The sequence below is a fragment of the Hevea brasiliensis genome, chromosome 6 (genome assembly GCF_030052815.1).
Source record: "Hevea brasiliensis isolate MT/VB/25A 57/8 chromosome 6, ASM3005281v1, whole genome shotgun sequence".
In the NCBI taxonomy this organism is placed as follows: Eukaryota; Viridiplantae; Streptophyta; class Magnoliopsida; order Malpighiales; family Euphorbiaceae; genus Hevea; species Hevea brasiliensis.
The window spans coordinates 108511052-108538054 of record NC_079498.1 but is presented as its reverse complement, the minus strand read 5'-3'; the positions used below and the strand labels follow the sequence as shown (position 1 = coordinate 108538054).

The 27003-nt window shown below is 35.0% G+C and overlaps 4 protein-coding genes, 1 long non-coding RNA gene and 1 pseudogene across 20 annotated transcripts; 2 read left to right on the top strand and 4 right to left on the bottom strand.

Moving 5' to 3' along the window:
* Positions 1 to 444: 444 nt before the first annotated feature.
* LOC131181017 (uncharacterized) lies at positions 445 to 1000 on the bottom strand. Its single transcript, XR_009149647.1, has 2 exons — positions 867 to 1000; positions 445 to 775 (listed from the first exon to the last, which is right to left on the bottom strand). It is a non-coding gene; the product is annotated as an uncharacterized LOC131181017 (long non-coding RNA).
* A 58-nt stretch (positions 1001 to 1058) lies between these two features.
* On the bottom strand, positions 1059 to 4179 carry LOC110666588 (uncharacterized; annotated as a pseudogene).
* Positions 4180 to 6066: 1887 nt separating this feature from the next.
* Positions 6067 to 9680, top strand: LOC110666554 (E3 ubiquitin-protein ligase DIS1). 15 transcript variants are annotated; one of them, XM_021827079.2, is made up of 6 exons: positions 6070 to 6474; positions 7403 to 7575; positions 7655 to 7770; positions 7902 to 8126; positions 8369 to 8755; positions 9149 to 9680. In XM_021827079.2, exons 4-6 carry the CDS (start codon positions 7917 to 7919, stop codon positions 9467 to 9469), a joined length of 918 nt encoding a protein of 305 aa, XP_021682771.1. In that variant the 5' UTR covers positions 6070 to 6474; positions 7403 to 7575; positions 7655 to 7770; positions 7902 to 7916; the 3' UTR covers positions 9470 to 9680. The 15 variants fall into 15 exon arrangements, with proteins under 15 accessions (XP_058005184.1, XP_021682771.1, XP_021682772.1 ...); XM_021827074.2 differs by lacking the exon at positions 7655 to 7770 and having other exon boundaries at positions 6071 to 6233; positions 6426 to 6474; XM_058149201.1 differs by lacking the exon at positions 7655 to 7770 and having other exon boundaries at positions 6067 to 6474; positions 7200 to 7493.
* Positions 9681 to 10224: 544 nt separating this feature from the next.
* On the bottom strand, positions 10225 to 15847 carry LOC110666551 (uridine 5'-monophosphate synthase). Of its 2 annotated transcripts, XM_058149200.1 has the most exons (8): positions 15607 to 15847; positions 13505 to 15517; positions 13281 to 13364; positions 11798 to 11880; positions 11606 to 11693; positions 11364 to 11504; positions 11250 to 11274; positions 10225 to 10607 (listed from the first exon to the last, which is right to left on the bottom strand). In XM_058149200.1, the coding sequence occupies exons 2-7, from the start codon at positions 14285 to 14287 to the stop codon at positions 11263 to 11265; spliced, it is 1191 nt and encodes a 396-aa protein (XP_058005183.1). In that variant the 5' UTR covers positions 14288 to 15517; positions 15607 to 15847; the 3' UTR covers positions 10225 to 10607; positions 11250 to 11262. The 2 variants fall into 2 exon arrangements, with proteins under 2 accessions (XP_058005183.1, XP_021682763.2); XM_021827071.2 differs by having other exon boundaries at positions 11250 to 11504; positions 15607 to 15844.
* Positions 15848 to 16040: 193 nt separating this feature from the next.
* LOC110666553 (probable ADP-ribosylation factor GTPase-activating protein AGD11) lies at positions 16041 to 20045 on the top strand. Its single transcript, XM_021827072.2, has 11 exons — positions 16041 to 16375; positions 16468 to 16521; positions 16660 to 16765; positions 17276 to 17353; positions 17607 to 17691; positions 17831 to 17906; positions 18265 to 18428; positions 18508 to 18709; positions 18879 to 18995; positions 19112 to 19207; positions 19458 to 20045. The coding sequence occupies exons 3-11, from the start codon at positions 16738 to 16740 to the stop codon at positions 19737 to 19739; spliced, it is 1128 nt and encodes a 375-aa protein (XP_021682764.1). The 5' UTR covers positions 16041 to 16375; positions 16468 to 16521; positions 16660 to 16737; the 3' UTR covers positions 19740 to 20045.
* A 2211-nt stretch (positions 20046 to 22256) lies between these two features.
* LOC110666549 (uncharacterized protein At5g39865) lies at positions 22257 to 24109 on the bottom strand. Its single transcript, XM_021827069.2, has one exon. The coding sequence runs from the start codon at positions 23433 to 23435 to the stop codon at positions 22638 to 22640; it is 798 nt and encodes a 265-aa protein (XP_021682761.2). The 5' UTR covers positions 23436 to 24109; the 3' UTR covers positions 22257 to 22637.
* Between the last annotated feature and the right edge of the window lie 2894 nt (positions 24110 to 27003).

The window sequence follows — 27003 nt, the reverse complement described above, 5'->3', positions numbered from 1 at the left end:
TAATATTCTTTTGCTCTCAAACACATTTAAAATTCTTGAAATCTGCTTTGGTGTAGTGTAATTACCACTCACTCACATTCTACTAGGAATATCACATCCTAAAGAACTTCTGAAAATTGCTTCCTGGGTATCAAGCATATATGCGAACTATTGGTAAGGGACAAAGGGTGCATTGGCTGAAAAATTATATTGAAAGCACAGAAATCAGCAGCTAATCTCAAGAAGTATTATGTGAAAACCAAGTAGAATGCTAGCGATGAAGGAATCTCATAATCCTTGGCGTAATTTAAGTGAACTAAACGTGCAACAGATGCATAAAAGGAACAGAAGATGCATCAGGATTTTACGTAAGCTTCCTGTTGATAATATAAAAGTTTTCTCTAGAAATACATATCAGTTATTTCTTTGGTGTATGCTGCTAACATAAACTATGAACAGTCTCCACATGCAAGCAGCTGCTATTAAATTTGCAGGATAATGCAATATACAAGTACAACAGCGGTTGGTTTGTCACTGCATGGTTTTGTCACAAGTACAAAGCTTCTAATTCACTATTACAAACATCACTTTCCATTTGTCACTTTTTTTTTCACAAAAAACAAAAATGGCCATTCGCTAGCCTATCTCTTTGTAATTTTTTTTCCCTTGTGTCACCTTTAGCTAGTACTTGTGCATTTCTTCCCCATTGGTGGAGGTTAACATGGTACCATAAACTGAGCTAAAATCTCAAATATCCCTCCATCCACCTCTTCCTTCCATGGTAATTCTAAACAGCCTGAAAGTTCACGAAGAAATATCAATGAACAGTAGCCAATTGTGAAATGCATATATAATATACAAATTTTCGCAAATGATATTGTTTTAACCTCTCAAAAGCATCAGAAGTCATAATGACAAATAAAATTTAAGTTGTGTAATTCTCATCTTTTATGGACAAAAATCTTCAGAAGAAGCAGCTGGATAAGCTAGAAGACTGCAGAAATCCTGCAACTTCTGGAATGTCTGCTATTTTTTTTTCCAGCTACATCAAGGTTGCATCATAAATTCAAATTGACTATTCAACCACCAAAACAAGAAACCATCATCAACTGACGCGAGTTTAAGTTAAAAAAGAAAGACACACCAAAAAAGGAAGGAAAGAAAGAAATACTTAACTAAATATTTGGTAAACCAGTGAGGATTGCAACTTATTTCCCAGAAGCAGGTCTTCGTTGCACCACCAAATCATTAGCAGAATAATAATCAGCAATGAGTCAATACACGTATGATAATAATCAGCAATGAGTCAATACACGTATGATGGATTATGCCCTCCGCTGTGAAGCAAGTACAATTAGTAGACTGTATCACAAATTTGCGATTGCAGTTGGTCAAATACCTAACAATTCACAATATGCATGCATATATTTTGTAGGCTGCTAAATGTAGTATGTGTTGGTGAACATCAATCATTTATTACCATATAAACTATATAAAGTAGTGCCATAAAACAAGAATAATGGGACCTTACTACTCCCATGCAGTCCTCAAAAGAGTAGAACTTACGTGTCAGTGATGAACAGACTAACAAGCTTTGGTGGCACATAGTCAAATGTTGCATTGACAACATGAAGGAGAGGAAAGCTAGTGCCACTCCCAAAATCCAAGCAATCAGAGAATTCTCCAAAATCCAGCAGCTCAGAAGGGGATCTCAGTTCATTTAGCAAGACCTCAGGATTGTGTGGATACAATGGGCAGAGCTGCCATGCAGGCAAAACAGAACATGTTAAAAGACTAAAAAGAAAATTTACCAACTATTTTCTCAAGTTCTGTTGCAGCAATGGAAGTCCAAGGAAGACTTGAGAGATCAGTTACTATGAGTAAAAGGCTCAAGGTGGACTAGAGATGATCTCATGTTGGACCAACAGCGGCCTCGATTCAAATTAACGCCTGATATATTGACCCAACCCCCACCATTAGGCTGGCATATTAAGCCCAAAGTAAAATTATTCTAAGAATAAGACTGGCTTGAAAAGGTAAATGGAACCTAGGTTTAGTCTCAGCTGGCCCAAATTGTTGGAACTGACATGCCCTAGTTAACTCAAGTCAGCAGGTCAATCTGGGCAATGGGCATCCCGTCCATTACAGCTTCTATGCTGGATTTCTCTCTGTCTCTCTCTGCACATATCATAAGTGTATGTGTACACACTCATATATAATATACTGAAAAAAACAATATTAATACACTGAAAAAAACAATATTAATACAATAATATTCTAACAAGGACTAATACTGAAGAAACAGGAAATTCCATTATCTTATTATCCATTTTATTGGCACTTATTCTCACACCACCAGAAAGTTACTAGCAGCAGCAGCTTCAATCCACTTGAAAGAGGAGAAAGCAAGCAATTCAAGATTTAATGTTCAAAAAAGACGATTTGCTTGTTCACTTCCAAAGCTCCAGGAAAGCTGTTAAAACGTACCTTGTGACTACCAGCAAGCACAACAAATGGGGCAGCATGTTTTTGAGCTGCAAGTGCAACCATATTCAATCCAACAGGTGCTATAACACCACCATTGGCCATGAAAGCATGAGCCCCAACTATAACCTTCACATTGCAAGTTTCAAAATGAATAAGGAATGGTCCACCAATCCATTGCAAGAAAATAAAAAGGGAAAAAAAAGGACTTTCATATACCATGTTCACTTGAGAAATCATAGCAAAAACTGCAGAGTCAGCGATCAAAGTGGTCTGTAAACCTCTTGCAACCAATTTTTTAGCAAGAAGATGCCCCTGATACCTAGTTGAATGCTGACTAGTAATGAGACAGTTGAGTAACAAAGAGAATACCAAAATTTCACCATCAAAAAATACTTATTTTGCATTGCAAATGAAGCCCAAGTCATTTGTACAAACCTTGGAGAACCCTCAGCAACAAATACTTGGAAAGATCTTTTCTTATCCTTTGCAGCACAAAGGAATTCCAATACTGTTCTTGAACTGCCTAAAGTTAATATTACCTCACTGAAGATGTATTTAATAATTGAATCAGTAAAACTAAGAGATGGTAACAATACATTAATGTATAAATAAAAAATTTACAAAAATTTACATCATTAAATTGAAAGTTTGAATTGCCCAATGCGAATTGTGCATATGGTGATACGGGTTTGCTTTCAGATAAATGGAGAAATAAAAACAGAACCCTGTACGTGCCAAGACCATCATGCACAACTGGTACGTATTGTGCAAACAGCCAAACAAAAGTAAAAGGAGCCTGCAAAGTCAAGATATACTTAGTTGTTATAGACCAAGATGGAAAAATTACTTTTGATGAATATGTTCCACTGCTTGCTCCGCAATCTGTTCACGACAAGTAGCAATATCTTGTATAAGCTCATTAACTGCTTCAATAACATCATGTTTCAGTTTCCGACTTCTCGAATTTTTATCAGCAGCTGTTATGAAAAATAGATTCTTAAATACCATAATGCTATGCATTATCCCAAAGAAAAAATATAAGGAAAAGGGCACAAGGCTCTGGGCTTATTCAATAAAAATTGTTACAACATTCAACACAATTGCTATCAACACCACAGTGCGCCAATTTTCATAATAAACAAATGTCCAACCATTTTATTTTAGGTTCAAAAAATACAGATGCAATATTTCTAATTCCAATTAGCACATCATGGACTAACATATTCTATAAGATGTAACAAACAACAGTCTAAAAGATCATAAAAGTGAGAAGCTCACATTTGCTTTTTCCTCCAGAATCACCCCCTGATGAAGAAGTATGAGGAATAGCTGCTGAGTCAGGCATGTCCTACAGGAGAGTCTGCAAGGAAGGTGGATGCAAAGTACTTCTTGCAGCAGCAGCAGCAACAACAGAGGCTGACAAAACTGGATCATCATCTCGCTCACCATCATCTTCATCATCACTTACAGCTGATAAGATCAATCCCGCGATAGCAGCAGTGGTCAGAGAAAGATCCTCCTCCCTAATAATGTGTAAAACACGCCTCACTATACTACCCACAGCCAGCTCTGCAACGGGTTTATATAATGTAGAGATCAATAGAAAACAGACAAGCATCAATAGTTCTTGTGACAACTAGCATAAAATGCAAAACGCTAATGAACGATAATTCCTGAGATAAGAAACATTCCAAGGTACAGTTTCAATGTGTATCAAATTTCATTGACAGAAAATGTGTAACAAATCATATCCACTGTCGCTTCCTTAATTTCGAAATAATGCATGATGTAATGAATTCAGCCAATAATCGTGCAGAATTCAATCAATATCTATTTACTCAACTAAACTAAACTAAACTAAACCTTTGTTCCAAAAATTTGGTGGACTTGCTTTCTCCACTATAAAGGTCTAATTGGAGCCTTCTATTTCTAAGCTTCACATGATCAAACCACCTCAATCTCCCTTCTCTCAACTTATCCTCAATTGAATCCTATGACATACTCTTCTAGCCGAGATATTTAAAGAGATTACTTTGGACAAACAGTACCACTCTATCCAAACTAATTCCTCTATACTTGCAATACATGTATTTATTCATTCGTTCTACTTAACTTAAAACCTTTTAAATCTCTAGAGTATTTAAAGAGATTACTTTACCACTCTATCCAAATTAATTCCTTCCCTATCACCAGTTGGCCTTCACTATACTTGCAATACATGTATTTATTCATTCGTTCTAGTTAACTTAAAACCTTTTGTAACATTATCATAAGCCTTTTTCAAATCAATAAAAATCAATATTTTTTATGTCCGTGATTAAGAAAAACTTTGAAGCTAAAGAAGAGAAGAGGTTACCATTTCATATGGGCATGCTTAATGATTATACCATTCAACTCAACAAGGGATGAAATTGTAAAAATGAAAGATCATAATACTCAGATTGTAATGCCCGCTATGCTCCTCAAAGTTCAAACTTTGAACTACAGTTATAGAGGAGGGAGTTTTATATTATATTAGGTGCTTGTTTAATATTATTATTAAAATTATTATTGGGAAGATTATTTTTTTTAATATATTAATCAAAGAATATTAAAAAATAATTTAAAATTAATTTAATAAATTTTAATAAAAAATATTAAAATAATAAAATTATTTTTTTAATAATATTTAAAGTGATACTTTTATTTAAGAAAAAAATAATTTTAAATCTCTAAATATAATGTTAAATAAATACTAAAAAGGTAATGGAATTACTGAAAGTTTGAGAGGTTAGGGTTTAACTTTAAAATAAGTTGAATTATGAGAATGAATAATAAACTGAAAAGCTTAAAGCTGCACTTAATCATTGATGACCACATTTTCTCTTCAAACTTGAAAGCCCCTTTCTTTCTTGATATATGTATGCCAATAAACAATGTGAAAACAAACAAAAGTGATTTCAAGAATGTCATGCACACTCACGACAAAAAGCTAGGTCCTTGAAAGCTGCTTTCCCAGGAGCCACTATTCAATTTATTCCCAACGCAACAAAAGAAAGATATATACAAATATGAAACTGGATCATCAAACTTTTTGCATTTCAAAATTTTCAATCCCCACTAAAAATTTGGAAGTATCCTATGGTTTTTATTTTTTTTATTTACAATTCACTTTAATTGACGTTTAAATTAAAAATGTTAGGTTAAAGTCCTATAAATTATACTCTTATTTAATATTAAATTTTTAAAAAATATATTTTGAAAAATAAATATTTATTTGTTATTTAATTTAATAATCTTTAATTATTTTTTTACTTAAATTAATAATCTTTCATTTTTTTTACTTAATTTAATAATCTTTAATTAATATAATTAAGTAAGTGCTTCTAATACTAAATAAATTATTTTTTAAAAAGTAAATTTTTAAAAAAATTCAATTTTATTTAAAATTAGACAAATAAAAAATAATTTATATAGAATAAAATAAAAGGTTAAAATTTTGATTATTAAATTTAGTATTGCAACTTGGAAGCGTCAAGCCACGCTCAACCACTTGGCGATGAAGACTCTTGTCTGCTTAGGCGGTGGCCCACCAAACTCGATTAATGCCCTCCACAGTATACAGTATTTCCGGCCCATTGTCTCACTGTCTCTTCAGCAGCATCAGACACAGCTTTCTTGTTTACAAGTTAAAATCAAAATCTACTCTCAACTTTCTGGGATTTGCTTGCTTACTGAGAATAACGCCGGCATTTTTCTAGAGTAAGAGAAACTAAAAGAGTAACCAGGTATAGGGCCCCACATTTCCTTGACGTTTCCTTTTTGTATTTTCTCGAGAAATTTCTCTCCCCTACTCTCCTTCTCTCTACACGCTCCTATCTCTCTCTATCTCTACCCGACTTTAATTTGAAATTCTACACCCTCTCTGTATTTACGCGCATTTCGTCTGTGACCTCATTTATTGCATTATCATTTAATAGACGAACACACTCCAGCCTATAGGCTTTTGAATCAAAACCTTAAGCCAAGGTACCGTCTTTCGTTTATTAGTTTTGATTTTTGAGTTCCATTTTTTTTAATCTTTTTTTTTATTGGGCGTTTGATCTTTTGCTGATTGGTTTGGTTTTTATGTAATTTTAGTCTCAAGGTTTCCCTTTTTGCGTGAATTTGCTTTGGAATATTCTAGATCTACTATCGATTTGCTTTAGATTTTCATGCGGGCTTGTTTGTTTTAGGGTTTTGTTTTTTCCCATTTGATTATTCCCCTCCGTGGTTTTTGATCTTCTCGCTTGATCGTCAAGACAATTTTTACGCTTTTGGTTATAGTGTTGAAAGGTTGTCTATATAATTGATCCTATATACCTACTATAGTTTCTGGATGTGTAGATGTCCCTAACGGTTACTTCGTGCACAGAATGAGTGATGCGCTTCACCTTCATTTATTAAGATGTTTCCTGTATATGGCATTGTAATTTTGTATGTAATATGGTGAGTGTGATTGAGAGGTTCAGAAAAGAAGTAGTCTTGGTGAGGAAATTATAGATCACATTGCGCTGATGGTCTTCATTTGGAGTATTTCATGTTTAACTTTGCCAAACGCTTGCTTTCTGTGCACACTGTCTTTTAGTAACTTCGATTTTATGCTTTGTGTAGTGTCTTTTCAAATTAGCATAAGCAGATGATATGGCTATTTTCTTGATTTGTATTGCGTTGTTTCTGTGTGCTAATTGGATTACTTTTATTGTTGTATTCAGTGCGTTATTGCTTGCTAGTCATATTGGTAATTAGGTGCCCCAGGATTGCTGTGAAGCAGCTCGTGAGGCTTTGTATTATTCAGTTGTTTCAGTAGATTTCCTGCAGGAACAGAAGTCTGTTAATTTTCTATTTGTTTCTGTGTTTTGAAGTTGGAGTCAAATTATGAAGTTTTATGTGATTTTATTATGAATATTGTTGCTAGGTTGAGGAACTGCAACTTGTACGCCTTAACAAATCATGCTAGAAGATTGACGGGAACAAAATTTGGTGCTAAGTTTCTCGCTGATGAAAGTGTATGCATGCTTAGTTGCTCTATGTACCTGAGAACTATGTGCCAATCTTATCTGGGAAGTGAAATGGTGAAAAGAGGCAATGGTGAAGATGCATTGCATATAAGAATTGATTACTAAATAGCTATTACTGTTCAATTATTTAATTATTCAATTATGAACAGATACTTGCTTGAAGATGTTGGAAGTTTACTTTATAGTTAATATGATTTGATTAGCATGCTTGGCTTTCTATTAGAGTCGTGGTGTCGTGGTGCCCCTAGCAGCCTGGCCAATTAATGTATGAGTAATATTAATTCCAATCTTGTGTCCTTTCTATCCCTATATGTCATGTTTTGAGCATTGTACTTTTGAATCACCTTCATAGAATTGGTAGTGATTTGCTTTTTACAATAATTTTTTTTGACATAGATTGGCCACACAATCATGGCATCTGGCAATCCTTTTTTGGATGACGTGAGAAGTAAACCGGAGGTTATTGATCCTCCTCAAAATGAAGACATGATGGATGTTGGTGAAAGTGTGAATGATTCTGCTCAGACGGCTTTGAAACCTAATGTGACTGTGTCCAGCAGTGTACGTGAGCTATTAGAGTGCCCTGTGTGCTTAAATGCTATGTATCCTCCTATTCATCAGGTTTGCTGTATGCTTCCTTGGTCATTTGTAATCACTTAACATTCTCATAATTAAAATTTTGTCATTCTTGAAAGTTGAAATCGTTTTGTGGTTTTGAAGTTATGAGAGTATAATGTTTGGATACATCTTTTATATGCGCTAGACTTGCATGCTCACACACACACACATCATAGAAGGATTTTAAAATTTTACTTGAATACTTGTTCTAATCTATCTTGATTGTTCATCATTTTCTGTTGCAGTGTTCAAACGGCCATACATTATGTTCCGGCTGCAAACCCAGGGTTCATAATAGGTGCCCCACCTGCAGGCATGAACTTGGTAACATCAGATGTCTTGCATTAGAGAAGGTTGCTGCATCCCTTGAACTTCCATGTAAATATCAGAGTTTTGGGTGCGTGGGCATATATCCATACTACAGCAAGCTAAAACATGAATCTCAATGTGTTTATAGACCATATAACTGTCCCTATGCTGGATCAGAATGCACAGTGATTGGTGATATTCCTTTTCTGGTGGCCCATTTAAAGGATGATCACAAAGTTGACATGCATAATGGTAGCACTTTCAATCATCGATATGTCAAATCAAATCCACATGAAGTTGAGAATGCAACATGGATGCTAACGGTATTGTTTTGCTTTGTGCTTGTTTCTTTTGGTAGTTTCTGGATTCCTTCTTATCCTAAACAGACAAAGGTTAATCATTTTTTTTTAATTTACATCACAAGATGAGAATTTTTTTTGGATGCATCTAGATCCATTCCAGTTAGTATCGCCATAAATCCATGCCTCATAAACAATGCACCTTTTGACTAATGAGCCCTATTGAATCAATATGTACACTAAGTGTTTATGCGTGAAGTCAAGAGGAATCTAGCATCATGCTTCTGCTGCAGTGAGACCATACTCCACTCCTTGACATGTCATGCTGTTTCTTGCTAGATTGAACTTTTGCAAAAGCTTTTTCATGAGTACATAGATGATTAGTTTATCTTGTTTTTTCCCCTTCTTTAATTGTAGGTTTTTAGTTGCTTTGGTCAGTACTTTTGTCTACATTTCGAAGCTTTCCAGCTTGGGATGGCCCCTGTCTACATAGCATTCTTGCGGTTTATGGGTGATGACAATGAGGCAAAGAACTACAGCTACAGCCTTGAGGTGGGCGGGAATGGAAGGAAGATGATATGGCAAGGAGTGCCTAGGAGCATAAGGGACAGCCATCGGAAGGTTCGTGACAGTTTTGATGGTCTCATCATTCAGCGCAATATGGCTCTTTTCTTCTCTGGTGGAGACCGGAAGGAATTGAAACTTAGGGTGACTGGTAGGATTTGGAAAGAGCAGTGAGGAGATATTTTTACGTTCTATTCGATAACCAGAGCAAGTAGATTAGTTGTGTAGCATCTCAAGTCTTCTCTGATCATGTATTTTTTGAGCTGTAAGGAGGCAAACTCTTTTTGCTTCTCCATGCATCAAATACATGAGTGGGAGACGTAACTCTTATGCCTGCAACTATAGTATTTATCTTAATAGATTTAGATATGCTATTCTCCGCTAACTTGAGTAGTTATTGATAGACCACATTGAATTAGTTGATGCAGTGGAGCCGTTTACTTGAAATTTTGCTTTTAGTTACTCTAGGTGCGTAGATAGACTTAATTAATGATAGTAAACGATTTATGTAAAGCCTTATTGGCATAATTCAATTTCTAAGGTTTCCAATAATTACGATCAAGCTCCAAGTCATTTCAAGGTGCAATATTAAGGTGTGTACAAGGCATTTCATCATTTCCACGAATATAACCACAAATTTTTGTTTGAGTTTAACATCACCGAATCACCAATTACACGTAAAATTCATAAACCGCAAAGCCAGTGCACCACAGGGGAAAGTCCATTTCATCGATTGGTACGAGAGTGAGGAAGGAAAACCACATACTCGTTCATCCACTTTTGAGGTCAAGGAACATGTCATTACGACTAACGGATAGGCTCTGCTTTTAGACAATAATAACAGCAACTTTGTGAAGTGCATAAAACAAAACGAAGGATTCAACTGCGCTTTGTAAATTTATTCAGTAATGTCTTCTTTGTACCTGGTGTTCAATAGGAAGTTAGAAAGCTTTCATTCGAGAAGACTTCAAAATATCTACAAACAGCTTTGCACTCCGCCTCATTTATATATAACAAAGCCTAAAGAGAGCAGTTACATGGGATGCTCAAAAGCTTTTATCAAGTTTGTATGGTATACCAAGATCATGCAGTTGAAAATTAAACAAAACTTGGCTCATCTTTTTAACAAACAAAAGCCATTGTGAGCATTAAAAAACTGAGGGAGGCAGACCCAATTGCAGCATCAAGTGCATTTAGCTAGGTATGCATCCCATCCTTGAAGTCGATATTCACGGGCTGCCTCTGCAGGATCTGCTGCCTTTATAATCCCACGGCCCACAATGATGATGTCACTACCCCTATCATAGATCACCTGGAAAATCATGTCCCATGGTTATTACAGCTGCAATGTGGCCAACACCAACATACTTCGCTGATGCATCATTGGAAAAAGTGGAAAGTTGTGAAAATGACTAAATCGCACCTGTGATCCTTCAAATTTGGTCATTGTTTCATGTGAATCCTTTAAATTTAAAAATATATTAAAAAGTCTTTAAACTTTGAATTTCTTGCATCAAAAGTCCTTATGACGAAAAATCATGCACCATGCTGGCATTTTATAAAAAAAAAATTGAAAGCCACGTGAATGTTCTGTTTTTGGTTTTGTCGTATTATGTGGGTATACAAAGTAGGGTCTTGTTAGTGTTGTGGCATGTTTACCATGATGCGAGAGTGGTTTGCAATTTTTTTTAATAAAATGGCAGCGTGGCAATGCCACATCAACCCTTGAACGGAGGTATGATCAGATTTTGGTTATCAGGACTTTTGAGGCAAGAAATTCAAAGCTTAAGGACTTTTTAGTATCATTTTAAAGTCAAGGGACTGACATGAAAGTATGAAACAAAGACCAGAGCTGAAGGACGAAAGGTGCAATTTAGTCCAGTGAAAATGCAATAGTGCAGCAACTTCAGAAAGGAATTGGAAGTTGTTAGAAGCAACAGTTCAATGAACTTACAGAATATGGGGTGTTATATTGCTGGCCAAGGGCGTCTCCCCCAGTCACCTTTTGAACACCTGGGGTTGCTTGAATAAATGCTGGATTTATTGGTGCCCCTGGCCATGATGCTGGATTAACTGAGATGAAGCCAATGACAAAATCTGAATGTTCTTCAGCAATTTTTACTGCTGCAGCTGTGTAATCTCCTGTGGCAAAGTTACCAGCTGAACTCATTTCTGCAAGCAACAATAGGCCCCTACCGCGAGGCAGACCCTAAATAGAATTCAAGAATATAGTATACAAATGTTAGATATGAATCAGGCATGATCCTCTAATATAGATGTAGTGGAAAGTGGCACAGCTACATGCCAAACCTTCAATTTCAATCCATCCACAATTCCAGGACCAGAAATAATGTGAGCATTAACAATATCAGCCCAATCCAGAATATGGAAGATGCCCCTGAAGAGCAATTACAGGATGTCTCAGGCATTTGCAAGGACACTAATTATTACAGGAAAAGTAAACAATAAAAGGATAAGAGCCAAGTGGCAGCTGAGTCTCACCCTTCATACTGCATTGTCACAGTGTTGCCAATGTCTGCAAACTTGCGATCTTCAAAAATTACGAAATTATATTTATCTGCAATCTTCAGTATCAAAGACAATAAGCTAGAAGTTAGCAAACACACAAATTTTACAATGCCAAATAAAAGGCATAAGAAAGCTTCGAGCAATTTAATGCAATGACAAAATGGCATGCAAGAAATCACCTATGTAGCACGGAAAAAGAAACTCGAAAACGAACATGGAGAAACAGCATTTTCGAAATAAAGGGATATATATATATATATATATATATATATATATATATATATATATATATATATATAGAAAAGATAATGAAATTTATCGATTCATTTCAGGGAATCAGATAGCTTCCATTGTGGATTATAGTCCACACTACTAAATAATGCCTTAAGGGAAGCATTTCAAGCATCTTCAAAAATTCGAAATGTAGCTGTAGGCTACAAGTGTAAGGCAAGATAAGATTGCCTTTCAATTAACAAAGACAGAAAGCAAAAGCAGAAGGATTAATTAAATTAAATGGGCATCATAATAACAAAATCAAAGGAAACACAGTAGGCTCTAGCAAAAAAGATCCCCCAACACCAAGGCTGTCCGTTGCCTTTCCAGTCCTTCCCTTAAATATTATTTACCCTAAGGTAAATTAAAATATATAAGCATGAGCTCTCACTCTCGCTCTCACTGTCACTCACTCTCTGCCTGCTGTATTTTACTTTCCCCAATTGCCCTTCAGCCATTCCAAAACTTCACCCGAAGTTGCATTATAAACCCTAAAATTTCTCAAACTCTTGCCTCACACACACCTGCACCGCCGTCAAAGCCGTTGTCACTGTCGCTACCAGGTGCGAGGTAAGTCCTCCTCCATTCCTCCTCTTCTTCTTCTAGTGTGGTGCGATTCCCAGGCCAGCGAGACAGCCGCGACTCTATTGTGTTTTTTAGATTTTCCTTTTTTTTTAAGAAATGCATTTTGGACTCAAAGAGTCGCATTTCCAGCTTTTGCAAAATACCGAAACAGGCCGGAAACATTTCCACTGCAGTTTCCATCGCACAGGGAATCATCATCATCAAAGTAAAGCACTATTGCTGTATATGAAGATTGGAACGATTATAGTCCTTATGGACAAAAAGAGATGGTTCAATAAATGCTACACTTTTTTCGTGGATCTAAAAGAAATGATATTCTTTCAAATGCCTTAACTTAAGGAATCTAAAGAAATCAAGCACTAATGTATGAATACCTCTCTCCATACAGTCATAACAATTATGGATCAAAAACAAACAATTCCAGAACTATTCTCTCTCCTCATTATAGAATATATAATGAAAACAAGTTGATTTCAAGTAGCTGAATGTTATACATTCTAGAGAACCAAATAAACTCAATCTCCATATAGCAAAAAAAAAAAAAAAAAAGGAACTGTCAAAGCGGAAAACTTAAATATTAGATGTCTTAGAAACATACCGAGCGAAGCTTTGAACCAAAATCAGGGGTGAAATCAGGCAATATGTCAACATGGGTTTTCAACATGCAAATCTCTGGTCCAACCTACATAAAATTGAAATTCAAGTTGGCCTAAGAGGAAAAGTAACAGAACTTTATGGCCTAGACATTTTCAGGCAATTCCTCTGTTTTTCGAAGAAACTGAAATTTTTCCAAGAGAGAAAAAGTTTACACAAAACACTCACCTTTTCAGCAAGGGCGAGCAACTCAGCAGCAGTCCCAACATCAGCAGCCAAACACAAATTACTCTCCTTCTTGACCATCAATTCAAACAGTCTCTTCCCCGTTGGATTCTTCGCCAACTTTGCTCTGTCTTCAAATTTCAAAGCTTTAATCCTAATTTTCTCCATGGCTGGAGCTGCCACCTTCCTATTCTCCTCCAGAAACTTCATCACGATTCTTTCCATTTCCTCATCCAACTTCCCTTTCTCCCTCAAGACCCTAACCATCTCACTCAACTTAATAATGGCGTGCAATTTAATCCCATTCACCTCCAAATTCTCTTTCCCACCTTGTTCCCTATCTATCAAAACGACAGCATCAGTGACGTTCAATCCCGCAGCACGCAAAGGAGTGGCGGTCTCGAGAACGGAGGTGCCGCTGGTGACGAGATCCTCGACAATAAGGCAAGTTTGGCCGCTCTGGAAAACGCCTTCAATAGCCTTAGCGGTGCCATAGTCTTTAACCTCCTTGCGGCGCATGACCATAGGGACGTTATTAGAGAGGGAGACGCAGGTGGCGATAGGAAGGGCGGTGTAAGGGACGCCGCAGATAAGGTCGAAGGGGGTGGAGGGAGAGACGAAGGAGATTAGGGTTTGGGAGATGCGGCGGAGGAGGGATGGGTAGGAGATGATGAGGCGCAGGTCGATGTATATTGGGGAGGAGATGCCGGATTTAAGCTTGAAGCTGCCGAATTTAACGGCGGAGACCTCGTGGAGCTGGAGGATGAGAGACTCCATTGTTGACATTGTTTAGTTGGAGAGTGAGTGGCCAGGTGAAGTGGGAGTTTCACTGACAAATTAATGAAAGGAGGCCATTTTTGGCCAGTAGGAAAACGTCTTTTAAATTCCTGTCAGTTTTTTTTTTTTATATAATTTAAATAAAATGGTATTGATATTTATATTAAATTTTGGTATATATTATTAACTTGTAATTAAGAAAAATAATAATAAAAAATAATTATTATTTAAGAAAATTTTTGAATTAAATTTTCATAAATAATTGATTTTAAAAGAAGTCAGATTATTTCCACACCACCAGGGAACTTGACGCGTTGCTGCTGCATGATGACTTGGGGACAGCTTACTTCCGTTTTGTTTGTCTTTAATTTTTTTTAAAACTTATTTTTATTAAAAAAAAAAGAAAAAAGAAAGAAAGGATTTATAGATAATTTAGTAATAAAAACTTCAAAATTTACTGAACAAAAATATGACAGCCTACATTATAGAATCAGAACAGGGGATTGCCGTCTTCCCTGCACCTAGCTACGGTAAAGGAGTGGTCGAGTAGAGAAACTTGCAAGTGGAGGGAGTTTCCATTGGTGTGTTTTGAGTAGTCTTGGGCTTTCAAGCCCAGTAGTACAAATTAACACAAAATAACTTGAGATGCATAATCATGAAGTTTTTTAACGACAACAATAGAATTTATCTTTGGTACAGTAGGAACTGTAGATATAGAAACTAAAGATTAACATGAAATGAGCAAGAATGATGCTCATAGTTTATGCAATTGCCAAACCATCTTCAATTCTCCTGTCTAACTGGAAGAAGGTTTGCTTCATTCCCATCCTTATGTAATTTAGAAAAAGCATAACATACCATGAAAACAAGCGATACAAGAGAAATTTTGATTGGATTCTCTTTACCTTGACGCAAATAAGCATATGCAATGCTTGCCAAAACCATTTGAACCTTGGCACCAAGTAGGATCAAACCATCCACGAAGCTATATGGTTTCTTACCGCCAGAAGAAGAAAAAGGAAGCAGAGATTTCAAGCATTGCAATACGCTAAGCTTTTCCTTGATCATTCCTTTGTAAATGAGCTCAGCGATGCTAATAAACATGACTGCCGAAGACAATCCCCAAACGATCAAACCATATTGAGGATGATGCGGCGAGGCCATTTGGTCAAAAGCCAGCACCAGGATCTCTAGCAGGAGGTTTGTGAGAACAAAAGCCCATCCCAATTTTGAAGTATCCTACAATTGAATTGTTCAGAGATAATTTTGTTGATCCTGATCTCTGTTACTGCTGAAAAATAAAAGAAAAGAAATTGATATGCATATACCTTGGTGTCTTTTCGATGACGATATCGCCCAATGTTGCGATGGAAGAATTCGTCTCCTGTTTCTTCAATCTTCATCTCATGAAAAGAGGTGTTGGTGTTTTCATCTCCTGGTTCAGATGATGTTCCATGAGACCTCGAAACCATGGTGACTGATCAAGGAAAACAGAAACAGAAGCAACCGAAGAATCACGATTCACGAAAAGCTTATTTTTCTATTTACACTGAACAAGGGTTGACTTTGAAATTTCTCGGTGGACGTGCAGTCATATATCACAGACTAGCATGCAGTATTAAGCTATCGGCCTGTGGGTCTATTTCTATTTTCTTCATAGAAATTTCAAAGTCAAGCTTGGGCAGTTTGGAAGAACAAAGAACAAGTCTTTATTGGCCCTTGCGTGTTGAAACGGGCCATTTTGCCTGTTAGAACCGGGCAAGGAGTTAGGGGTTGTACGCACATGGCAAGGACAAGGAGACCAATGCAAACGAAAAAAACGGAGGCGCGAATACATACTTTTATTTATTTTTTGTACATTTGGAATATTATTATTTTTTTTAAAAATTAATCACAGGAACATTATTCTTCTTCTAGTTCTAATCATAGCCATTTCATTATTTTTCAATTTCTCCTTAACTAAAGAACTCATTTTTATTTGGCCATTTGTGTTTTTTCTGTCCTTTTTTTTTGGTGAAATTATCCATTGCTCATCCATTTTCTATCCAGCCAGAATTATCCGAAATTTCATTGGAATTTTCTTTCTTTCTCTATTTTGTAAGAACCATTTCTAGATTCTTGCTTATGCCATTATTTTTCGACATATGAATTTATTTTCTTTTTCTTTTAACACAAAATGTTTGATCCAGGGGAGCAATTGATCAAGCCTTTTTTCCCATCAATTCATATTCTTTTTTGAATATGTAAGAACCTTTTCTTTTTTGTTCTCTCTGTGTTGTTGAATTGATTGGTGCAATCTATTGTTGTTGACATCTCTTATTTTCTCGAAGTAGATATGCTTTATGTTTGTGAGTAATTGACACCCTTTTCGTTTCATCCAGAGAAGGAGGAGGAGGAAGTAATAAATGGCTAGCTGCCCTTTGTGATTTATGTTTTCTGGTGTTTTGTAAAGGCTGGAGATGTCTATGCGACAGGAGAATTCTGATGGTAATTTTCTTATTATATGACATTTTAAAATGAATTTAAGTATATGAGAAACATGCCTTGTTCCCCCCCTCCTTTTTACCTTCATTGAAATGACAAAACATGATTCATATGGCCCTCTGGTATAGTTATGAACTTATGATGGTGAGATGTTATTATGAGGCTTAATCAGAAACTAAATGATTTGTGTTGTGTGATTTGTGTGGCCAGATGCAATGATCATAAGCCTGTTCTTGAGAGTTTATTCTGAAATTTGAATAATGTTGAAAACTTGAAATATATAACTTTCTTATTCTTACCATGTATTAATTCTGAAATTTCAATGATTTTGAAACTTGTTCTTGTTGATATGATTAATTGCTTTGATAATGCTTCAGTTACGATATTGTGTGTTTGAAATGTCCCGTGAGTTCCCTGTGATTTATATTGTAACAAGCATTCAAAAAATCATTGTGTTATGTTTGATGCCAACCGTGATTTGTGGTTTTTTTATTAAATACATTGCATTTATAGGAACTGCTACTTGCCTGCAAGATTTATTATTTCCAGATAAACACAGTTGGACCAGGAAGGATCGGCACAAGTTTTCTGGTAATCTTCTAATTTCTCGTTGAAAACTCTTCATTTTTCGATGGTCCTCCAAACTTCTGTTTGTCCTTAATCCACACGGAGTTTGATGGGATGTATAAATTTAGCTGCACTGTGGTATTTGTCATCTCTGAAACTTATAGCATAGGTTCATTTCTTACTTGCCTAATTTGGTTTTCTGCTAAAATGTCAGCTTCTTTTGGCCTATTCCGAAAGGTTGTCCATCAGATATAATCTTGTTTTCTTCATTAACCAGGTCCACAACGAAAACTGGAGAAGCTGCTGAGTCAATCAGGCAATAAGATTTGTGCAGATTGTGGATCACCAGATCCAAAATGGGTGTAAGTTGGTCAGACTGAACAAGAAGTCTTTTTTTTTTTTTTTAAAGATGATTTAATGTTCATGAGATATTGTATTTTACTATTGTCTGGATGTCACATTGACTATTTTTCTTTTGACTGAGTTGTTTGGTATGTATAGGTCCTTAAGTCATGGAGTATTTATTTGTATCAAGTGTTCTGGTGTTCATAGAAGCCTTGGAGTACACATATCAAAGGTGTTGTTTTGCAGCTTCACTCCTTATCCTGCTTCAGAATTACAGATTGTTTAATCTTGTGCTTGTGCGATTTAATACAGTGAGACATGCTGAAGTAAATTAAAGGAGAGTTGGAACTTTTTATATGCTCAACTCCCTATACTGTATTACTGTTTTCATCTTAAGTGGGTCACAAGAAGAATAGGAACATTTGACGATTCTTAGACACCAGCAGTAGGCTTTAGAAAATCTTTCTCACTGATTGTTCAGAATTATAAAGTTTCGAGTCTTACGAAAAGTTTTATGCAGCAGTTGTCTTTGGCTTTCCCGCATTTATTTGGTAGGTTGATGCTTTAATTTGGTCCTCATCTTATGCCAGGTTCTATCAGTCAAGCTAGATGAATGGACAGACGAACAAGTGAATAATTTCATTGATTTGGGTGGCAATACAGCAGCAAACAGGAAGTATGAAGCTTGCCTTCCAGATGAATACAGAAAACCAAAGCCAGATGCCTCTATAGAGGAGCGATCTGAATTCATTAGGTAGTGCTGGCTAGTACAGGACTGACCATAAACCTTCATTGCACCATTCTAAATCAGAATTTATTCTCTGAATACTCAGGAGAAAATATGAACAACTACAATTTTTGAACACTAATGATCACATGATCTGCCCTTGTCGGCCCCAAAGAACTTCATCATCTTCCCAAGAGAGGAAGCTCTTTGACAAGCAAGCAACGAGACAGCGTATTGGGAATGCATTCCGTAACAGCTGGGGAAGAAAAGATTCTGAGTGCAAGAACTCAAAAAAGAGCACCTCTATGGTAATGATTTCCTACCTTATTAATTATACTTGTATCAGGCTAAGTCTAAAGGACATGAATTTGCAACTTTACCCCCCTTGATGTTTTACTGGGAAAAAAATCTTATAATTTGCTTTGTAATTGAATTTTCATTTACTGAATCTGGTTGCTTGAAATATGCTGTTTATAGGCAGGTATGGTTGAATTTATTGGACTAATCAAGGTTAATGTGGTAAGAGGAACCAATCTAGCTGTACGGGATGTAGTAACTAGTGACCCATATGTCATCCTTGCACTGGGCCACCAAGTAAGCCTCTTCTGTTTATGATCTCATTAGCATTATAAATATGATCAACTGAAATGCAGAGGACAATGCAGACAACCATATTCTTAATCTATGCTCTATTTTATTTCTTGTTCCAGTCTGTGAAAACACGGGTCATAAAGAACAACTTGAATCCAGTTTGGAATGAGAGTCTAATGTTGTCGATCCCAGAAGATATTCCTCCTCTAAAATTGGTGAGTTGAGTTTGGCTGGTGGAATTAAAACAGAAATTATGAAAATGCCTATTGAACCTTCTCTGTACATATGAACCACTTGGGATTTGTATACATGAGATATATGTATATTATCTGTATTTTATATTGAAGAAATGGAAAGCAATTTTAGAACGATGGAGTCATTTATCTTTTTATTGGAAAAGAACTGTTGCCTGTTTTGAAAAACATTTTTAGATAAAATTTTATGGGTTGGGTTGTTTGTTCACAGCTTGTCTATGATAAAGATACATTTTCCACTGATGACTTCATGGGTGAAGCTGAGATAGACATTCAACCTCTGGTTGCTGCTGCCAAAGCCTACGAAACTTCTACAATCACTGAGCCAATGCAGCTTGGCAAGTGGGTAGCTAGCAAGGATAACACTCTATTGAAAGATGGTGTCATCACCTTAGTAGATGGGATAGTAAAACAAGACATAAGCCTCAGGCTACAAAATGTCGAGAGGGGGGTGCTAGAGATCGAGCTAGAATGCGTTCCTCTTACTCAATAGTTAAACCAGATACACAATTTCCATCAACTGGAAGATGCATAATAGGAAAAAATGTTTAGCTTGCTGCTATTCTTGTATATTGCTATACAATCCTTGTTTACAAGGAGTCTTAGAAATTTCATTGACGATTTTGTGGATAGTTTGTAAAATTTTCTAGTTACTGAACACAATTCAAAATGTTAATCAGGTTGAGCAGCCCTAATACACTAAAATTGCTGGTTTGCTCACGACTCTGTTATTATAAACATTGTAGTCAGCCTTGTTTACTGAACCTTGTTCCTGACAGAAAAATCATTATTTAGTTCAGCATTTGCAGCTTTATTGATTATTACCTTTAAATTTGCAAGTATTATTTCTTTGACAGAATCCCCAGTAAATATGAAATTCATGATTTTAATAGAACATGAAGAAGTATAACGAGACCTGAAAATCAGAAATTAATCATGGTTGCTCAGAAACCAAAAGGTCTGCGGGCGAGGAATTGTAATTTTAAGAGAACAAAGCGGAAAGAATCAACCATATCCTGATTTTTTTTTTTTTTACATTTTTATGCACCTTTCAGCTTGATAAATTTGAGAAATACACAGAACCTTGTTCATATATGCAGAAATTTGAGAAATACACAATAAAATTATAATTTGAAGATTAAGAAAACTTTCGTTAACTCCTAACACTCTTTAATTTTCCTACTCTTCTCATTTCTCTCAACCTCACGGAGATTCTCTCCCCTTCCCCCTAGGGGAAAAAGAACTTAACAGGTGAGGCATCCAGCAATCGCCAATGAACAGTATCTTTCACAAGAAATAAAAATCTTGATTTTTTTATCTTCTTAGTGAACATTTCACACAAGATTCCAATCAGCTCTCATATCTAAAATCATGATACGGTAAGCTCTTTCTTTTTTTTTTTAAATATATAATTAGCACTGTATGAGACTTGAATCATAATCCTGAACACGATTTCAGTATCAGTATTCTAATTTTTATCGATTGGATGTAAATCCTTGTGTAAATAAGAATTTTCTTAGCACCTATCCACCCTCATCTAAAACTGCACAAGTTTATGTGGCAAGCTGTTGTAGCAATCACGAAATTAGATTGACAATTCAATTTATCTACAAGCACCAACTCATCAGGTCTGCCTTTCTAAAAGTAATCATTCAATGAAAGCAATGAAAGACCCAACCTACAATTTTGAGTTGGGCCATAGAAAATTTGAAAAAGAAAGAGGCACATAGACCACCTTTAAATTCATTATGGAACAGAACTAATTCAAGAATAGGTAATCAATCGATTCAACAATACTGTTCGGTCAAAACAACTCTCATATATAAATCACTAAACAAATTCAGATAGGTACAAGTTAACCAAAGATAGATTGGGAGAGGATGCCACCAACAAATCCAAGAAACTATTTAGATATAACATCCTATGTATTGTTATAGGGACTTAATTTTCACAAATGAGGAAAAGCAATCATTCAGAATTTATATGTATTGCAGATACACAATAATTTGAATTTGAAAAACAAATGCTAGTTTCCTTGCAGCAAAGACTTGGTAACATCCTCAATTCATATACAAAACAAGTCCACAAGCCAATGAAAACAGTACTGCAATTAAAAAAAAAATTCAGCTTCCAAACTTAGTAAGGATAAAAATTATGGCAAAACATTCAACAACAATTTTAAAGATCAAGTGATTAAACTGTAGCAAATAATGGGAAAACCAATGAGGAAAAACCAAAATATAAACGATCCATAAATGAGTTAGTTCATAATTTAACTCTGTCAATTCTGATCAGAAATCTTGCAGAACAATCCGCCCTTTTTTTGTTCTTCTTTTGATATCACATAACGAATCTTCATTTCCAGCTTTGTTAAGACATCATGAGACAAAGAACACTCCAGGAATTCACAATTCATAAGTAACTGACCACCCAAGAAAGTATGGACTCTAGATTCTGGGCATCATTATGTCCTCACTGGTAACATTTACTTAACATTATAAACTAGAAACATCTACAAAGGCCAAAGTTCAATCAACACAAAATCAAATTCGGAAGTTATTTGAATTCATTATTGTCCAGAATGGAACATTAATTATATCAAATTAGAGGGAAAAAAAAAACGGTAGCAGAAGGACAAACGGAAGCTGTTTTGGCATGATTTTGACACAAACTACACAACAAAAGATCATGGTGCATTGAAGAAATCAAATGACGATAATCAGTGCATCAGTGCACCACATGAATCCATTCTTGGAAAGAGCAACCGTTTTTTACTTCAGAATATCCCCAGTAATTCACAATTTAGTTCCATAAGAAAAGAACCTCCCAAGTAAAAGCAATACTCAGCTACACAGATTCTTCATTATGTTTCATCACATTGCCATTAAGAAAGAAACCTAAACATATGAAAAATTCGCAAAGCAACCACAAAGTTAAACCATATTCATTTGCAAGCCATCCATGCTGGTGTCGGAATATGACAAATAGAAAAATCAAAATTATAAACAACTTAAGGAAATATTGTTCATCCATTCTCATTACAATCCATCATCTGCACCCTTTTTTTTGGTTTTGCATTACATTAGTACTAAATATTTACATTGCCATAGAGGAGGAACTCTCCCCCTTGCCAACCCAAAACACGCAACCCAATTTGGTGTTTTGATACCAGAGACTATTATTTCTCATAACACTCTTCACAGAACAATGAGCATCGATCCCTTAACCGATGATCACACAACTAGAAATGAGAACTAGAAATGAGAAAGACCAAAGCCCATGAATCCAAAGAGCATTTTGAATTCGACCTTCAATACAATATCCACATCCATACATACATCAACAAAACATCTAAAACCACACAGCAAATCATATGAGCGCAGGCGGAAAATCATGAACAGCAATCTGGGCACCGAATCAATCCATTCTCATTGCATTCCAAGCACCTCTTGGGCACACCTTCATCTTCGTCAAATATCTTCCTGCTGCCACTACAATTTCCACATGGCACAAACCGCACATCACCGCACGCTTCACAAACAAACCCAGGCTGTCTTCTCGGGAACCCTTCAAGCACCTTGGCCAAATCGCCAGTCTCAAACATTTGCTTAATCACTTCAGCGCCACCCACGTGGTTTCCTCTTATAAACACCTGTGGCAAGCTCACGTTCCTCTCTCCGAACAAACTTTGCAACTCCTTCTTATAAGCTGAATCCATGGAAATATCCCTCTCATCAATCCACACCCTAAACCCTCTAAATATCATCCTAACCGCATAACAATCCTCAAAAGTCCTTCGAATCCCTCGCAAACTAGTAAAATAAACCACAATCCGATCCTCCGTACCGGGTAGTCGAATTCCAGTATTGGTGAACCCAAAAGCGTACCTATTATATTCAGGTCCCATCGATTTCACAGACTTAAACTTGCTCGCTTGCGTTAGCAATTGAGATTGGGACTCATGGATAATTGCCTTGTGGGATTTCGACGATTCGAACATATTGCAGAGATTTTTAACCTTCCCTTTCATGGACTCGAAGGAATTGTAGAATCTGGAGGGGGACTGAACATAGTCTTTGGGGGATGATTTTGATGAGTGAATTGTGAGAGAACGATTAAAGAAAGAGGATGCTACGGCGCTGGGCTTGGATTTGCCCGTGAATTCCATGTTATTTTCGAATTCCGCCATCGACCCAGCTCATAAAACGAGAACAATTAAAGGAATTGAGAGTTTTCCTCTCACCTTTACCAGTTACAACAAAAGGGTTTTGATAGATCAAGATTGAAACAATCTTGACCTCAAAATTTAGGGCTAGAAAAGATGAAAAGCAAAGAGCTTCTCAATTCCCAAATTCAAAACTTCACTATTACCAATGAAAATAGAAAAGAACAGAAACAATCCTGACCGTTCAAAATCCGATGATGATGGCTGTGGAGAAGAAAAAGAGATGATCGGAAAACGCCAATTGGGAGTAGTGGTGGTGGTAGGAATAATTAGAAGAAGTTGCAGGTCAAAAGATTTTAATAAGGGTTGGTTTCCGTTTCTTGTTACCTGTTGATGCTCGTTCTGCTGTTTTTGGTTACAATTCCTCGATTTCTTTTCAGATGGACAGAGAGGAAAGGAGAGAGAGAGAGAGAGAGAGAGAGAGAGAGAGATACGTTGGCTTTGTTTGTTTTATGTTTTCGGTGTTTGTTTTGTTGGGCTTTTGGAATTTGGAGAGAAGAATGTGGAGGACCTGATTTTGGCGGCTTGGGTACAAAGCCAAGAATATATATATAAATATATACAAAGATTTTGGTTTGCAGAGACACAGAGAGAAAGCTTAATGAAATGGAGGAGAGAGAGAGAGACAGAGAGAGAGAGAGAGAGACTTTATTAACTGAACTTTTGGGTTGCGTTTGAGGATAGGGACCCCACAGGCCCACACAGCCTTTTGACGCGGCTAGCTTTGTTTGAATTCTCATTTTTTTTATTATTTTCATTTTATTTTATTTAAAAATTCATAGGAAAAAAAATTATCCTTAACATGAAAAATTATAAAATATAATTTCATATTTTCAACCTTTTTTTCACGTATTAATAAATAAATATTAATTAAATTTTATTTAAGTATTCAACTTTTTTATTATAAATATATAAATTCAATTTTATATAAAAATAAATTTAATAAATTTAAAATTAAATATTTCATATAAAAAATAATTAAGAATAATGAAAATATAAAATAACTGTTGAAAATATGAAAAAATATTTATATTGTTTTACTCAATTCAAATCTTAGTTATTTTAATTTATATTATTTGATAGATTTATATGCATTTTTATAAGGATGGGCCTGGGCCCAGGAGTGCTATCAAAAGTCACACTCTTGTGGACTGTGTGGACCAAAGAGGCCTCTCTTTCACCTACCAACGTATTGCAAGCTAATTTGAATTTTAAAATTTAATTTTTCAAAATAATTATATTTAAATTCACATATTAAAATTATTATTAGCATTATAAATTGAATTTAATATTAATTGGCATTCCCTTTAAGCCACTGGATTAATTTGAAGGAAAATATTAATTATATTTATTTTTTATGATAATTATCCAGAACAACATCAATAATAACACAACCTTCATTCAATAAGAAAGTTTTAAAATAATATTTCTATATTATCATAAACATTTATATTTCAACATTATTGGCAACATCATCCAAAATCCTCAATTTTAAAATGATTATCACTTACTAAAGTTTTATTGGTATAGTTGAAAATTGTTTTATTGATATTAATTTAAAGGTAATGATAATATTGATAATACTAAATATTTTTACATTGTCTTAAAATTATTTTTCTTAATAAAAGTTGATTATTGTGCAAAACATGAAGGGCTTTTTGATCCTTATCTTTTTATTTTACTTTAATTTTAATAAATTTTCTCTATGGGAACTGTTAGAGTACAAGTTCAATTAAAATTAAAAAGTATAATTAATTTAGGAAGTATAATTAATTTAGAAAATTTAGTAGAATTTAAATTATTAAGTTTAATAATTAGAGTCATAAAAAGACTAGGTTTTAGTGGCCTATATATATGAATAGTTGATTGGTCACAAAGTGGAGATGTGTGTTGAATTCCATGAGTTTTATTTGAGTGATTTTGAGGGTGAGAAAAATAATTAGTGGTTATAATTAATTTTCCTTGATAGTGAATTTATTGGTGGAATAGGCTTAGACTGAACTACGTTAAATTTTGTGTTCCTTATTTTGTGTGGGTGTGGTTTTCACAACAAGTGGTATCAAAGCTGTGGTTCGAGATGTCAAAGATGGCTAGCACAAAATTTGAGGTAGAGCCGTTCGATGAGAAAAATAATTTCAGTTTATGGCAAAGTACCGTGAAATATGTCATTGTACAATAAGGATAAATTAAAGCATTGAACGAGAAGAAACCAGTGACCATTAAAGATGATGATTGGAAGGAGCTTCAACAAAGGGCTGTGAGTATGATTAGATTGACATTAGCCCCATATGTGAAGTACAATGTCTTAGAGGAGACCTCGCTTGTTGTTTTGTAGAAGAAATTGGAGAGCTTGTACATGTCAAAATCACTCACAAATCGTTTGTACTTGAAAAATGAGTTGTACCAACTCAGAATGGATGAAGGTATTGATGTGAGGGATCATATTAATATTTTTAATAAATTAATTACACAATTATCTAGTGTTGGTGTGAAGGTTGATGAAGAAGATAAAGCTCTCTTGCTTTTAACTTCTCTCCCACACTCTTATAAAAGCTTGGTGACAGCTCTAACAGTTGGGAAGGAGACTTTGAAGGCGGAGGAGGTTACCGCAGTTATCTTAGATGATGAGAAGTTCAAGAAGACAGGTAGTAGCAATGAAGATGGAGCTTGTAACAACCCAATTTTTCTAATAAAAATAATATTATTATTATTTTTCTTTTATTGAGCTAATAATTTATTTATATTTTATTCATGAATTTAAATTAATATTTTTACAATGGTAATTTTTGTTAAATGGGTATTATTTTTATACGTATTATTATTTTTATCATTATCATTATTATTATATTTATTTTATCATTATTATTTATTTATATGAGTAGTTTTAAACATCCATATTAAATGTTTAATAAAATATTATTTTATATTATTAACAATTGATTTAGTGGTCATTAATTTCATTATTATTATTATTATTATTATTATTATTATTATTATTATTATTAACATTGTAATTATTATCAATTTAAATGTATTAAAGGAAGATTAGGGACCTATGTGAACAAACAAGAAAGGTTTAGGGATTTTAATAAAATTAAAAGTAAAAAAAAAAAAGAATAGAGTTTTAAAAATTTTTTTGCAAACAACCCCCCCCTCTCGTGTCACACTTTACCCCTCTGTAAGGTATAAAATGATCCCGTAGTATACCTAATGAATTACGGACTCCGTCTACCGATAACCCAATAAATACACTATAAGGGATTTTAAAACAATTTTCTTACTTTTTGAAAATGGTGAGCGTTTCTAGCTGGTATTAAAAATATTTAATTGAAGTTTAAAAGTTATGTAAAATTTTGACAATTTCTATTTTTTTGTAAATTTTGTAAAAATTTCGGCAAAGTGCCAACTGTATTTGAGAAAACCGAAATTTTTTACCTATAGAAAACACTTCCAATTTATGCACTTCACTAAAATCAACCACCATCATAACTCAAATCAATACAATTTTCCCCAAACTCCACCATTCAAAGCA

Bases quoted from the DNA above. Each gene is read 5' to 3' on its own strand.
- LOC110666554 (XM_058149201.1), top strand. From the start codon at position 7,386: ATGAATATTGTTGCTAGGTTGAGGAACTGCAACTTGTACGCCTTAACA. The intron at 8,127-8,368 runs GTTTGCTGTATG...TTTCTGTTGCAG, and splicing joins TGTATCCTCCTATTCATCAG to TGTTCAAACGGCCATACATT. The intron at 8,756-9,148 runs GTATTGTTTTGC...CTTTAATTGTAG, and splicing joins ATGCAACATGGATGCTAACG to GTTTTTAGTTGCTTTGGTCA.
- LOC110666551 (XM_021827071.2), bottom strand. From the start codon at position 14,287: ATGTCAACAATGGAGTCTCTCATCCTCCAGCTCCACGAGGTCTCCGCC. The intron at 13,365-13,504 runs GTGAGTGTTTTG...AATTTTATGTAG, and splicing joins TGCTCGCCCTTGCTGAAAAG to GTTGGACCAGAGATTTGCAT. The intron at 11,505-11,605 runs GTTTGGCATGTA...AATTCTATTTAG, and splicing joins TGGATGGATTGAAATTGAAG to GGTCTGCCTCGCGGTAGGGG.
- LOC110666553 (XM_021827072.2), top strand. From the start codon at position 16,738: ATGTCTATGCGACAGGAGAATTCTGATG. The intron at 17,907-18,264 runs GTGTTGTTTTGC...ATCTTATGCCAG, and splicing joins TTGGAGTACACATATCAAAG to GTTCTATCAGTCAAGCTAGA. The intron at 18,996-19,111 runs GTAAGCCTCTTC...TTCTTGTTCCAG, and splicing joins TCCTTGCACTGGGCCACCAA to TCTGTGAAAACACGGGTCAT.
- LOC110666549 (XM_021827069.2), bottom strand. From the start codon at position 23,435: ATGGCGGAATTCGAAAATAACATGGAATTCACGGGCAAATCCAAGCCC.